The 14,578-nt window shown below is 36.9% G+C and overlaps 1 protein-coding gene across 2 annotated transcripts; it reads left to right on the forward strand.

The window, feature by feature from the left end:
* Positions 1–449: 449 nt before the first annotated feature.
* Positions 450–14,105, forward strand: RBM11 (RNA binding motif protein 11). 2 transcript variants are annotated; one of them, XM_059388177.1, is made up of 5 exons: positions 450–593; positions 4,158–4,320; positions 5,842–5,914; positions 9,955–10,051; positions 11,594–14,105. In XM_059388177.1, exons 1-5 carry the CDS (start codon positions 498–500, stop codon positions 11,879–11,881), a joined length of 717 nt encoding a protein of 238 aa, XP_059244160.1. In that variant the 5' UTR covers positions 450–497; the 3' UTR covers positions 11,882–14,105. The 2 variants fall into 2 exon arrangements, with proteins under 2 accessions (XP_059244160.1, XP_059244161.1); XM_059388178.1 differs by having other exon boundaries at positions 11,597–14,105.
* Positions 14,106–14,578: the final 473 nt, after the last annotated feature.

A 14,578-nucleotide genomic window follows, 5' to 3' on the forward strand; every position in this document is an offset into this window, starting at 1 on the left:
ATAAAGTATCTTATATAAAAAAGTTATTTTATACAGATATAAATTCAAACTCCTAATGATTTATTCATTCACTCCTAGGAAACAAACCTTCCCCCATTACCCTGGGAGCTCCCTTACTGCAGCTAGTACGTCTTAGAACATCTCTACAGACATTTTACTGAAAATGTTGACTGAATAAATGCGAAGTCAATTAATAATGCTGTATCTAGGAAAATGGAAGGCACTCCATAAGCTAGACGCCAAAACCCCGAGCGCAGTAATCTTTTTTTATTATTCTCACTCACTCTCCCAGGGTCACCGCTCGCATCCGACGCACGTGGAGGCGCGATGGGCGGTGCCCTCAAGCCTCTGGGGGGCGTGGCCCCGCAGCCTCGCCCCGCCCCTGGCGCGCGCGCTCCCGTCGCCGGCTGCGCTCCCCCGTTCCGAGCGGCGCAGAAAAGCGACGAGAGGGGGCGGGGCCTGGAGACCTCCTCCATCCTCGGGCCGAGACCGGAGGGATGTTCCCTGCTCAGGAGGAGGCCGACAGGACGGTGTTTGTGGGGAATTTAGAGGCCCGAGTAAGGGAGGAGATTCTTTACGAGCTATTCCTTCAGGTATCGTCGGCCGGGGGCGGCGGAGGGGCGGGCAGCGTCGAGCCGGAAGCACAGCCGGAGGGGCGGGGCGCACCTGGACCACCCGAAGCGCGGCCACCTTCCCGCGGCATCCTGTGCCCGGGTTTATAATTGTGTTCCGTTTGGGCACACCTGCCCCTAGGTGAGCAGCTGGTAGTGAAGTGATAGAATATGTGCTCCAGCCCCAGAGTAGAGCCCTGGGGGTGGGCGGCGACTTGGCTCCCCCCAGTTCATGTCCCCCACCCCCCGCCAAAGCTCTCTCCGCTTTGCGGAGACTACCTGGGCCTTGGGTGTCTAGGGCAAAACAGAAAACAGCCGTGTCACTACCTTCCTTCGGGTCATAAGAACCGTCACGCCTTACATCCAGCGAAATGAATGGTATAGATTTTAAAACGTTGCCCTATACATGTCTTATTCCCCCAAACCCTTTCATATGGAGGGTGTTTTTACTCCAGTATGGTCAAGTGAGATTTAATGATTCGGACAGTCAAATCCTGACTACAACCAGTTGATTGCCTGGGCAGTTCCTTACATTTCTTTTTCATGCCAAGAAGACCTTTTGGAAACTTCTCGAGACTTAGGACCTTCATGAGTAAGCCTTCTGTCCCCTGTAAACACTCACCTATGGTCTACATGTAGGTGTCACTTTTCTAACGTGATCTACTCATCCAGCGGTTCGTCTAGCCGTTACATGACAAACACGAAATAAAATGCTGAACATACAAATTTAAGAGCTAGCCCTTGGTCCTTCTAAAAGGGGAAATTTAAAATTAATTACCATGATCTAGGGTAATCCAAAAAGAGAAGGATACATAATATATTGAGGTTGTTTGGGGATATGAACTCTAATGTCTTAACGTCTAACGTCGATGGGACTTTGCGCAAGTAAATGAGTATCTCAGTCCTGCAGTTTTCCTTAAATGTCAAATGGTAGTAATAGCATCTACAATATGATGTGGTGGGAAGATTAAATAAATTAATCCAGGTAAAACAGAATTGAACTTGGCATTTCTTTCTCTTTTTTTTTTTTTTTAAGATTTTATTTATTTATTTGTCAGAGAGAGGAGCAAGAGTGAGCACAAGCAGACAGAGCGGCAGGCAGAGGCAGAGGGAGAAGCAGGCTCCTTGCTGAGCAAGGAGCTGGATGTGGGACTCGATCCCAGGACACTGGGATCATGACCTGAGCCGAAGGCAGCCTCTTAACCAACTGAGCCACCCAGGCGTCCCTGAACTTGGCATTTCTAAGTGCTTGCTGCTGCTACCGCTACCAGTGATAGTACTATTACTAAAACTGCTAATACTAATATCAAGAGAAATCAAGAAAGAAAGACTTCCCCCTATCAGAATAAGGGCAGGTTGCAAGGCAGACAATGGCAAAACTAAGTTTCTAGGACTAAGTGATAGCACTAGCGATGCAAAGTGTTCTTTACATGGTTTTTGAAAGGCCCTAAATTTCTGTCTTCTGTTAATCTCAAATACAATTTCATAAAGACAGTCCACTGCCTTCCCCCACCCCCTCCCTCAGGAACAGTTTCCTTTCCTGGACATAAAACCTTATTATTTGAAAAATACTGTTGATTTTAAGGCTTTTATGCTTACTTTTCTGATTTGCCATCTTTTTGAATTTGCCCTTTTTAATCTGGTCTGATAGTTGTCTTATAATTATTTCCCCCAATATCATTTGAAACTTATCACTCTAACAACAAAAAAAAAAATTAAAGGAAAACTGAAAGAAAAAACCTTATAGTTCTTTTTCCCCTGAAGGTTTTCTCATGTTGAGCCTCCACAAAGGAGGAGGGGAGTTGGTGAAGGGGTTGGGGGTAGACATAAAGACCCCAAGCATGCGCTTACATTATTTTTAGTCCTGGATCGATATGAGTTGTATGGATCTACAAGATGGATAGATAGATATTATATATATGAAATCTCATTTTAAAAAATAATTTCTACCTAAACAAAATGTTCATCTCTTTTAACACATCAGGCAACCAAGCATATGTTTTTATTTTTGCCCATGTCCTTCTGTATTCTGTAAAGATTTGCTAAAGTGAGGTATCTTTTAGAAAGACTTTTCAAAACACATGAACTGAGTCTTCAGAAAGACTAAAAGTTGATGGGATTGTTACTACAAACAAGTTTTGTTGAAATTTATCTTTAGAAATGCTTTGGTAGATCTTCAAATTTATAAAATTTAAGCATATTCTGTTCATTAATGATTTCATATATTTAGTATCTGTAATAGAACAGTACTGATTAAAATTAATTTATCTTATTACTGCATATTTATCCTTTTATTAGTTTCAAGTTTACAAGTTTCAAGTTTCTGATTATCCTTTGAAGTGAGAAAATCAGGTTTAAAGTTTTTGTACTTTGACTAAGAAATACTGAAATAGACATTTGGAGGATAAAAATAATGAATTCAGTTTCAAATATGTTGAATTTGAAGAACAGTCATACAGAGGTCTCTAGGAGACATGAGTGTAAGAAACAGATTTGTTGATGAAGTGGTCCTTGAAACCAGAAGGGAGGATGAGCTAGTCCCAAGAAAGCAGAAAATGGGGAAAAAAAAAAAAAAGACTGAACCCTGAAATATAGTATCATTTTAAAGATGATAGTTAACATTTTTCTTTAGAATTAAAGCAATTTCTTTATTCAACTTGACAGAGAATAGTAATCAATCAATTAAAAATTATGAGACAGTTGCCATTAAATCTTAGTTGTTTGTAAGTCTTTGTTGGTGCATCCTGTAATCATTATCATGGAGGACATGTAATTTTTTTAGTTTTATTGTTTTTTACAATATTTCACTCTACTTTTTTACTCTCTTTTACTAATTATAGGTTTTACTATCAATACAATCTGAATATTTTCAATTTGTTTTATTCCATTTTAGTACTACATGATGGAATAATATCCTCCCATTGTTGGAATTAGAACCTTTCTAATTTTTCACTCAGATAAACAAAACCTACTTAAAAGTTGTAAACTTACTAAAACATTTCTTTCCTTTGGGAATATTTACCAAATGGGGTTATTAGACCAAAACACATGATAAACTAGTTTCTCTTGTCAAAATTGTTAACTTTGATAAAAAAAAAAAAAATTAGGCTGTGCTACAATAGAACACTTTTTTAGGCTCGCTCAACCTGACATGAGGTTTGTCATTTCAGTTTGCTTCTGAGTTATATACAGTTAATACGTATGGAGATAAAATAGTATTTTACTCTTAGATTTAAATGCTCTCTAAATTGTTTTTGTTAATGTTGACAGAGGGTAACATTTCTTTTAAGATTTGGAACTATTGCCTAAAATCTTCTGTTCTTAACACCATGAACGTTTCCTTGATGAGTCAAAAAATACCAGAAAGTGTGATGAAATAGGGTATTTACTGTTAGGAAATGCATTATTCACAGAGCTACATAAAACAATTATTGCTAACAGGTTTTTTTTTTTTTTGAAGTCTGAAGTTGAATATACCTGATTTATCTGAATGTAAGAAAAAAAATCTTTAGATTTATGAGAAAATAATTTTTAAGTTTTTTATAGGCTGGGCCGTTAACCAAAGTGACTATATGCAAAGACAGAGAAGGAAAGCCGAAGACTTTTGGATTTGTCTGCTTTAAACACCCTGAATCGGTGTCTTATGCCATAGCTTTGCTGAATGGAATTCGTTTATATGGAAGACCGATTAATGTACAGTATCGATTTGGTAGGTCTTGCCACTGATGTATCTTCCAAGTGTGTTTTGTTGATGGTGTTGTTCTCAGAGGTATAAATATTGTGTTTTCATAATGTAAGACCCAAAAAGTGCTCCTGTTGTCTCTGTTAAATTTTCTCAGAATACATGTAGACATTCATGTTATATGGTTAACTAGTATTGCCAGTCCTATAGCATCTTTTCTATATTAAAATTTAAACTGTTCTTAGTACCAGCCAGCAAGTAGCTATGATATTTGCTGTTGGCTGTTTTAAATTAAGTGAATCTATATGAATTGGGGGCACACAGTTCTAGCCTTCAATACATCAAGGTCATTTGCTAATCTTCTTGTCAACTTTAGTGTTTGGTATCAAATGCCTACTGTTTGGAAGGTAGAGTAAGTGCCTTAATCATTCTCTTGGGAACACCATACTCCACATCCTGCCCTGGATCTAAGCCCTTGCAAGAGTAGCTGGCCAAAAGTAGCCTCAGTCACTGTGGAGAAGAGCTTCCAGGCACAAATGACCTCAAATGCCTTGTCCTACACACCTGTCAAAAGCGGGTTTGATACAGAGAACATCGTACTAGCACTCTACCTCTCTCCTGTTTGGAGGGACTGAAAGAGGCGATGCTTCTGGTGTCTCCCTCCCCTAAATGATGCAAGCCTATTGACAGATCTGTTGTTTGTTGACTTTCTTCCTCTTGTTAGACTAAAAACAGGTAATAAGAAAACAATACCTCATTGCAAAGGAAAAAGTTTCTCCTTGTGTTTCTTTCTTTTATTATATATATATATATATATATATATATATATTTTAATATTTTATTTATTTATTTGACAGACAGAGATCACAAGTAGGCAGAGAGGCAGGCAGAGAGAGAGGAGGAAGCAGGCTCTCCGCTGAGCAGAGAGCCCGATATGGGGCTCGATCCCAGGACCCTGGGATCATGACCTGAGCCGAAAGCAGAGGCTTTAACCTACTGAGCCACCCAGGCACCCCTCTTATATTATATTTTTAATGATTTTGCCAAGGTAATTGACTTTATCGTTGCTTTCAAGTCCTGTTTGGTTAACTCACACAGACTGGTAAGATGGGCCAGAATGTACTGTGTTCTGACATGTCCTAGCCGGCTGGCTGCTCAGCATCCTCTGGGAAGTTGCATTTATTTTGGCCAGTGCAGTTTAAAGAACTCTTGCATTCTCTGCAAGATGCAGGTAACACTAATTTTCGCCATTGTTAGCCTATGAGCATTTAGAACAGCACAGTATCGTGTATCTTACGGTCCCATGTCAGTATCATTCTTCGGTACAGCCGTATTTTGGACAAAGCTTGGTTATAATTCAGTCATTCATTTGTTGTAAACAATCTGTAAATATTACTTGGGAGATCAAAGGTATACTCAGGTACCTTATATGATTGAGGAATTTTAACCAATGCTACATCCTTTTAGGTTTGGAATTTTTCTATGGTTTAACAGTAGAACTTCAAAAAATTGTACCATTAAGTTATTTGTTATCTTTTTCTTATACAGGGAGCTCTCGCTCTTCTGAACCAGCTAACCAAAGTTTTGAGAGCTGTGTTAAGATAAATTCACACAGCTACAGGTAATTAAAAATATTTTTTCAAAAAGATAAAGCAAATAAATATGGGAGAAATAGGAGGGGGAGACAAACCATGAGAGACTGTGGACTCAAGAAACAAACTGAGGGTTTTGGAGGGAAGGTGGGGTGGGGGGTTGTGTGAGCCTGGTGGTAGGTATTATGGAGGGCATGTTTTGCATGGAGCACTGGGTGTGGTGCATAGACGATGAATTTTAGAACATTGAAAAGTAATTTTAAAAAATGGAAAAATTTCAAAAAAAAGTGTTCTTATTTAAGAAATAGCTTTAATATTTTAATATTTTAACTAAAATATTTTAATAATCAAAACATTTTTATTTAAAGTTCAGCTTTAATATTTTCAATAGTAGGTAAGAAAGATTTATATTTCTAGTGTTCTTTTCTTTATGATTTACCTTGTGCTTTTCATAGATGTAAAATCACTTAAGCTTGCAAGGTGCCATTGTGATGGATCATAGAGATGCTATTACCCATATCTTATACTTGAATAAACAGAGATGTAAAAGTTAACTAAGTTTCAGGGTCATAAAGATGAAAAAATGATAGCTGCTAGGCTTGAAATTAAGCCTTCTGACTTTAAGTCATTCTGTTATTTATTGTACTACTTTTTAGAACTTCTTTATGATAATTTTCCAAATATTCAAAAATTTTGTATTGGCTGATTTCTTGATGCAATGGTAGCCTCTAAAAACTCTGTCAGGCACGTTATCCCAGAGGTCATGGAAAAGATAGGCTCTGAATTAAGATGTCCAAATTACACCATTTATTAAACCAATTTAGAAGACACAGTGAAAAGCAACAGGAAAGATCCTGGATAGTTCCGCACACTTAGCATCAGGTGCAGGTGGACCAAAGGACCAGCACACTATGTTCTGGTTACGCTAGTATTCGTGTGTCATGGTTCTTTCTGCAGCATCAGCCTTCCTTACTGCTAGTGTGATTATGAGGTTTAATAGGGGTCTCCATGCATATGGAAAATTTCTGGAGCTAATCTTACTCGCCCACTCTCTCAAAGAGACTTAGGGGCAAATACACCGAACCACAGGAGTCACTTCGTGGCTAGTCCGCCAGATGCGCCCAGATTTTAACTGAATTTCTGAGGCAGAGCAAAGACAAGAAGAGCAGCGTAACTGTTAGCCCAAGGGTGACGTGATGAGGACTTGCTGTTTCTTTCCCGTTTTGGTCTATAAAGCTGTTACTTATTCCACATATTATCAGTTGAATCTATCTGTAGTACACTTGACAGGATAGTAACTTTTTTATTGTCTATATTTAACATGTATTATAAATTCTGCCTGTATCTCCCAAGTGATTTGCTTTTTCTGTTCCTAACAAGGTTTTATCACTGACCCATAAACTACTAGCTTATTTGGAGTCTATTACAAGCATTTCATCCATCTTGTTTGTTTCTGTCTTCTGCAGCAGAACTGAATATTCTCATGTAGACTAACAGTAACTGAAACCCTTCTATCTGTTACTGAAGACTGGCAATTACCCAGGTTTATCTATAGGAAAAGTATTGCCTCCTAAATAAAACACAGTATGTTCCACATCTTCATTCTTCCCAGCATTTCTGTATCAGTGAAATCAGGAGAAGTTAAAAAAGTAGGTGCTGATATCAAATTATGTGAACTTAAATCTTACTTTTGCCATTTTATTAATGGTATGGCCTTGGACGAGTTATTTCACCATACTGTACTCTGTCTCTAAAACAAGGATCATACCTCAGAGATTATTGCGATAATCAAATTTTGTCATACCGTGTATTTAAAATACCGGACACATAGTAAGTATTCAGTAAATACTTTCAGCCAATGTTACCAGAAAGGAGGGAATAATTTACTATGTTGGTAGGGAACCTCATATAGACTGGTGAATTGAGCCGTGTATGTAATATGAGAGTTTACTCTCGCATACTACTGGGAAAGCATACCTAATTTTTCTCAGGAATGAGGAAGAAACAAGCTATTGTTATTTGGGCAGAGGTAGAAAGACAAGCACTTCAAGATGTCATAACTTTTGTATTCTGTGTTTATGGTTGACAAACTAAATCATCTCAAATTCTAGAGTAGAAAATCAGAATTATATGTATATTCCATAACAGTATACTCCATTGGCAGTACCTTATCTTCTAGTATTTGTTACATTATAAAGGAAAAATGAGAATAGGTTATAGTGTCCTAGAAGTAATGTGACGGTATACATGGTATATAGCCTTAGTCTTTCCCGGGTCTTTCTTTGAAAAGGATTTTTTAATGCTTCTATTGCCTCTCATACCATTTGTTTTTAATAAATAGTTCCTGTATTAGTTTACTCGAGTTCCCATATAACCACAAAGAGATACTTAAACAACAGAAATGCGTCGTCTCACAGTTCTGGAGGCTTGAAGTCCGTGATCAAGGTGTCCACATAATTAGTTCCTTCAGAGGACTCTGAGAAATAATGTTCTTTGTCTCTCCCCTAGTATCCTCTGGTAATTTGGCAGTCCTTGATATTCCTTGACTTGTAGACACATCACCCAGATCTTTACACGATGTTCTCCTGTGTATACCTGTCCTTAACTTTCCCCTTTTTAAAAGACAACAGTCCTGTTGGATTAGTGACTCATCCTATTCCAATATGACCTTGTCTTAACCAATTACAACTGCAACAACCCTGGTTCCAAATAAGGTCGGATTCTGAGGTATTGGGGGTTAGAACTCCAACATAGGAATTTTGGAGTGACACAGTTCAGCGTATAACTCTTCCCAATTTACATGTGATTCATCTCTCTAAACAACTATGCATTCCCTGGGAGTCACACAGGAAAGATAGTGGTTTTAGAGAATCTGCAGCTGTTTTCATAATGGTGCTAGTCTCAGCACTTCTGCGACTACAGACATACCATCCCCACTCTATAATTTCATTGCACTTTTTCTTTGTTTCTTTACTATCACTTACTCTACACACACGTTCTTGTCTGCTCCAGCCCTGTCTCCAAATCAGACTTAAATTTTTCTTTCCCCTTCTCCCTGAAAAATCTTTAGTTGTCACATCCTTACTTCCTCCATGCTTCTTAACCACCATTGTTATATGGAAGGTGCTCTTTTAAAGGTTATCAGGAATCTTCTGAACAATAATTCAGTAGTTTCAATGCTTATTTGGTTTACTTTTTTATAACAACTAACCCCTAATTCCTTCCTTAGTGAAATTTACTCTTCCACTGGTATTTGCGATGCTGCTCTCACCTCTTATCAATGGGATGTCCACCTCTCCACCTTACTCCTGTCGTCCACCTGCCCTCAGCTTTGCCTCTGCCTTTCCCACAGCACACCTCCTTTCCTAAGGATTATTAGTATTTGCATTAAAATTGTGGAATGCTGTGGAGCATGTAGATAAGTGAAGGCTAGCTATAGAATCTAACTAGTAATTGTAACTGAAATTTAGTAAACATCTTCATAGAAGCAAATATTCCTACACTTGTAAATGAAACTTCAGCTTTAGTTTTTAAATTAGGGATTTTTATTATCTTAATTCATGTGTAAAAAAAATTCACAAACGTGACTTTATAGTAACCATTAGCAGTCCTTTTAGGAAAAAGCATAATTTTTATAGCTAAACAGTGAAGGTATTTTCAACCATAAATTAAAGAAAATTTCTATATTTCTTTCATTTCTTAAATCTATAGAAGATTGAATGTACTCTTGATGATTACTAATGACTTGCTTTGCTCTCTTCATATCCAAGTGTCTATTTCTTTATACACATATAACGCTGTTTAACATTTTCCTGTCAGAAGGCCAGATGTGACTTTAAGTATTGAAATTTCGTTAGGTAGCAACTAATGACTTAAGGTAGTATTATATCACTATATTATCATTATATTATCTGATTATTTGTGTGCATATGTTTAAAGTTAATCTTAACTGAGTTGTCTTAGAGAAGCTTTGTTTTTTAATTACAAGGACCTTTTCTTTTTTTTAAGAAAAAGACATTTTGTAAAAGGATTTTAACTTTCTGTGAATTTTTCTTTTACCTTCCCAAAGAAATGAAGAAATTGTGGGCAGATCTTCCATTCCCATGCAGTTCTTTCCAATTAATAGTGCAGCTTTACCTCAAGAATATTTTTTCTTTCAGAAGATGGTAAGTTTAATATGCCTGTGGTTCAATATGTAATATAATACAGACTGTGATGGAACCTAAAGTTCTCAAACCTAAACCTGGGGTGAAGGCAGAAGCTGCCCTGAGCACTGTCTCCCCAGTGGCAGTCTGCTTAAACGCAGTCATCTTCAACCTCACACCTAGTCCTTCGGCTAGTGTGTCAGCACAGGAGGGGTGGATGGTAGTGACACTGCACTGTGGTCCAGGTACAACTGGAGTGGAGAGTTCTCATTTAAACTTTAATTTAATATAGATTCTCAGTGGTAGGGTAAACCGTGTTATTTCCAGAGACTCTCAGTAATATGGTTCTGGCTTAGAAATCATAATTATGGTCACAATAAGTTAAAGGCAAACTTAGGAAATTTTTGTCTTCCAACTTCTCATTTTATACATAATAAAATTGAGGTCTGGGGATATTAATCTGTAGCCCCAAGGCAGTGCAGCTTATTAGAGACAGATGTGGGACTATGGCACAGGTATTGTGATTCACAGGGTGTGTTTGTTGTGAACATCCAACATGTGTGTGAGCTTCAGACTTTTCAAGTAGCCCTTTTCATTTATTTTGTAAACATAAGGAAAATGGAGAATTTAAGTTTTGGAAAAAAATTTTTCTTAGTTACAGTGAGATATTAAAAACAACCTGTTCTCATCCAAAATTGTCAATATTCTTCTTCCCAGCATTTGTTATCCTTGGTAGGGATGAGAAACACAGACACACAGCACATGCACATACACACGTGTGTGTGCACACACACGGAGTTCATGTTGTCTCTATTAATCTATAGTCTACTTTGAATAGCTAAAAATTTGAGTTAGAAACAAGGAAGGGTCTGTCTTAATAGTTGACAAAAATGCTGTACCGTCCTGTGGCCGTTAGCCACATGTGAGACTAAGGAGCACAGTTTTTAGTTTTATTTAACTTTAACTTTTATTAAAATTTAAAGGCAGATACTTGGTTCAGTTATTAGAATATTTTTAAGAATATTTGCAGAAACTTGGGTATGTGAATCTACTTTTTTAAATGCAAATTTTAGGTAATCTAAATTCAGATCAAGTATTTTCAGTGAAAATGTAGCATCCAAATTGAAAAGTGCTGTAACTATAAAATGCACACCAAATTTCAAAGACTTAGTGTAGAAAAAGGAACGTCAAATATCTCATTAATGATTTTTATATTGTTTACATGTTGAAATTAAAATATTTGGGGGATAAATAAAATACATCATTAATGGCACCTGTTTCTTTTTTATTTCTGTATTGCGGCTACTAGGAAAATATACAAAACTGTGTATGTGCTTGTGTTCTATTTCTCTAAGGCAGAGTCTGTATTGTAATAAGCTGTACACTACCTTGAATCTTTCCATTAACGATTTAAGGGAACTACCACATTCCCGTTTTAGAAGGTCACTGTCCTAACACGTGGTTCACTTTGCCGGTAGTTTTTTGTGTAATGCATGTAAACTGTTAACTTTTTCTTTTAATGTTTCGGACTTGTTTTGCTAGATGATTGTCCTTTTCCCCCAGCAGTGGCCTGCCTATAATCCAGCCCTGCAGCTGCCCTACTATGAGATGGCAGCACCGCTTCCTAACAGCACATCTGCAGCGTCTTCACTGAACTGCGCTCCAGATCTGGAGGCTGGACCCAGCTCCTACGAATGGACTCACCAACAATCCAGTGACCCTGATCTGTATCAAACGAATAAACGAAAGAGGCAAAAACAAACCAGTGACAGTGATAGTAGCACAGAAAACAAGAGAGGAAATGAATACAGCCAAAAGTTCCGAAAGTGTAAGAAAAAGAAAAGATATTAGCATTATGTTCACATGAAATTTGTCTACCCTGGTCTTCATTTTCTTAGAAAAAAAAACAACAACCTATATTCTTCTAAATGACCAATTTCTTGTGTTTTTTTGAAATATATACCACGACATCTGATTTGCTATTTCATTTTTGTCTTGAATGACAAAAACTTATAAATAATACAGTGTAGTACTTTTTGTAACAGTATTTTTGACACATTGTCAACAAGAAATATGAGTTGTTATATTTTAGTACTGATGATGAAACTGCACGAAATTATCCATCAGAAGTCATTCACTGAGCCCTTGTGGATAAGGCCCCCTGCTCTCCTGCACTGTTGCCTGGACGGAGTGGTGGGTTTGGGCAACTGTTTAGGAGTCTCATGTTGTTCCTAACAAAGAGGGAAAAACAGGCTTTAGTTTCCTTTGTGAATAACATTTTATCTTTTAAGTCTATATATGTTCCTTCTGAGCCTTACTTTCCTACAGGTTTATTTCATAAAATGAGAATATCTGACAGTGATACCAAAGGAAAGATGACTATCATGGGACTAGTTTTTAGATCCTTCCTTTTTTTATGAGTGTATATAAACAAATACCTGCGTGTTTACTTCTCACTTAATTTTCGTTTGTGAAAATTAGTTGGCTATGACAGTATTTATTATGCACCTCTTTTGCCAACTGGGTTTGAGATAGTATATTTGACATACTTAAATCTTGATAATGAACAATAAACAGAATGATATTTCATTAATATATGATACTTAATATTTATTCTTAAATCAGGTTTCTTATTTCTGGTTCATTTATTTTTAGAAGGCAGAGTACATGTAAAATTCATGGTTTATCTGGACACTTTGTTAACTGTGTGGCTCATCATAAGCATACACGATGCTACGTATGAACTATAGTGACATAATGATGACAGTTTACTAAGGCTAATTAAGAGAATCCTGTAACTTTCATTGAGGGTACCCACCCACTTCAATAGGAAAAGCCATGCTTATAGATATCTATTTTGCAGGTTGCATAGCACTTTATAGATCTTTATTTAAAATGATAAAGATGTTTTTAGCAAAATGAGTGATTGAATTTAACTTTTGATCATAAATACACAGTACAGTAGAGTTTTGAATATAAATATTAATCCATTTCTGTCTGATGAACATGAAAACTTAAATACTGCTTGATATAGTTTGATCTGTATTTGTTGTATGCTCCTGAATAATCAGGCTACTTTCTTTTTGCCTTCACATTTTTGCAACTTAAAACATCTTCAACTCTTATACCTATAGTTCACCTTCGCCCTACAATATTTCATAGTGATTGACATTATAGAAAATATGTACCTAAGAAATGTCTCTTAGCAAGTAAGAGTGTATATTTGTAAGAGAATTACCTTGAAATACTGTTACATGAACCGAAATCTTAGAACTGCAAGGAATTCTTGCAACTTCTTCCATCACAGGCAGGAATAACCCCAATACCAACTTTAGAAAGTCAGCCAATTTGAGCCAACCAGAAGGCAAAGACACCTACTTGCCCTTGCTGTCTTTCATTTTTAAAAAAAATAGAAAACTTTCCTTAAAATGTTACTATAATGTACAGTTCTGTATAATTTTAAACCATCAGTTTTCCCAGTGCTGTGTCTTTGAGTTAAAAATTCTATAAATTATTTGCCTTAGAGGGTTTTATTTTTCTAATTTTAATTCTCTGTTCTCATAATGTATTTTTTTATGTATGTGTACATTCTATTGCAAATGCTAGGAGAAGGCTGGAATTTGAGAACCAAAGTAATTATCTTTTTATTCTCAGATTCACTAATTTTTTAATAAATTTTTGTAATGCATCAGTCAGTGGCAAAACCATTGAGAAAAATTACTTAGAATTAAAGTTGGTCAAAAAGATGAGTGCAAAACACACCCTTGAAATCTTTACTGAAATTATGCATCCTGAACTGTGATTCAAGATAACTATGTGTAGCTACTAAGACGGTTGTCCCCTTGAAATCTTAGCATTAGATGCAATTATTACAATAACTAATATTGCAATAACTAATTTATTATAATGACACAAAGTTCTGATGTAATAATATTGGTCATCTGTTTAGAGTGTAATGAAAGAAAAAGAGTTAATTATTACACTTTCTTTAGCACTGTCCAGGTGCAGGAACATTGTACACTGAGTAGTCAACCTCTTCCTGTGTATGGCTAAATTCTAATAAATTATTGGGCAATTAAAAAGTGAAATTTTCATCTCTTGCCAATGCAGTACTTCTGAAACCATATCTCCTGACTGTCTCCTCCAGTGCCTACTGAAGATTCCCTCCTGAATGTCTCATTAGCAATACAAACCCAACACTTTCAATATTACCCCAATTTTTCGTCTCCCAGTTTTCTGCTCCATTTTCTTCTGTGATCAGTGTGGACCAGTATTTCACTATGGACTGGGTGCTGGAGGGTTGGAACAATTGTTGATCTCACTTCAGTGACTGAACAGAGAACCGTTTCAGCCTCTCTCAGCCTGTGTGCCTACCTGAACAATGATGAAGCACTCTTGATGTTAAGTACTTAAGGAAATTAAAATAAGCCTATAAATATGCTTAAGGCCTGGGCATATTCTCCTCAAGGCAGATGCGCCTCATGACAGATGTGGTTTCAATGGCTGCCCTGGATGATAGTGTGGCCATTTGGTTCCCTTGTCTTCCTT

The sequence above is a fragment of the Mustela nigripes genome, chromosome 2 (assembly GCF_022355385.1).
Source record: "Mustela nigripes isolate SB6536 chromosome 2, MUSNIG.SB6536, whole genome shotgun sequence".
Classification (NCBI taxonomy): domain Eukaryota; kingdom Metazoa; phylum Chordata; class Mammalia; order Carnivora; family Mustelidae; genus Mustela; species Mustela nigripes.

Excerpts from the sequence above, each read along its gene's own strand:
- RBM11 (XM_059388177.1), top strand. The coding sequence starts at position 498 with ATGTTCCCTGCTCAGGAGGAGGCCGACAGGACGGTGTTTGTGGGGAAT. Across the intron at positions 4,321-5,841 it reads TAATGTACAGTATCGATTTG|GGAGCTCTCGCTCTTCTGAA; the intron begins GTAGGTCTTGCC and ends TTTCTTATACAG. Across the intron at positions 5,915-9,954 it reads ATAAATTCACACAGCTACAG|AAATGAAGAAATTGTGGGCA; the intron begins GTAATTAAAAAT and ends ACCTTCCCAAAG.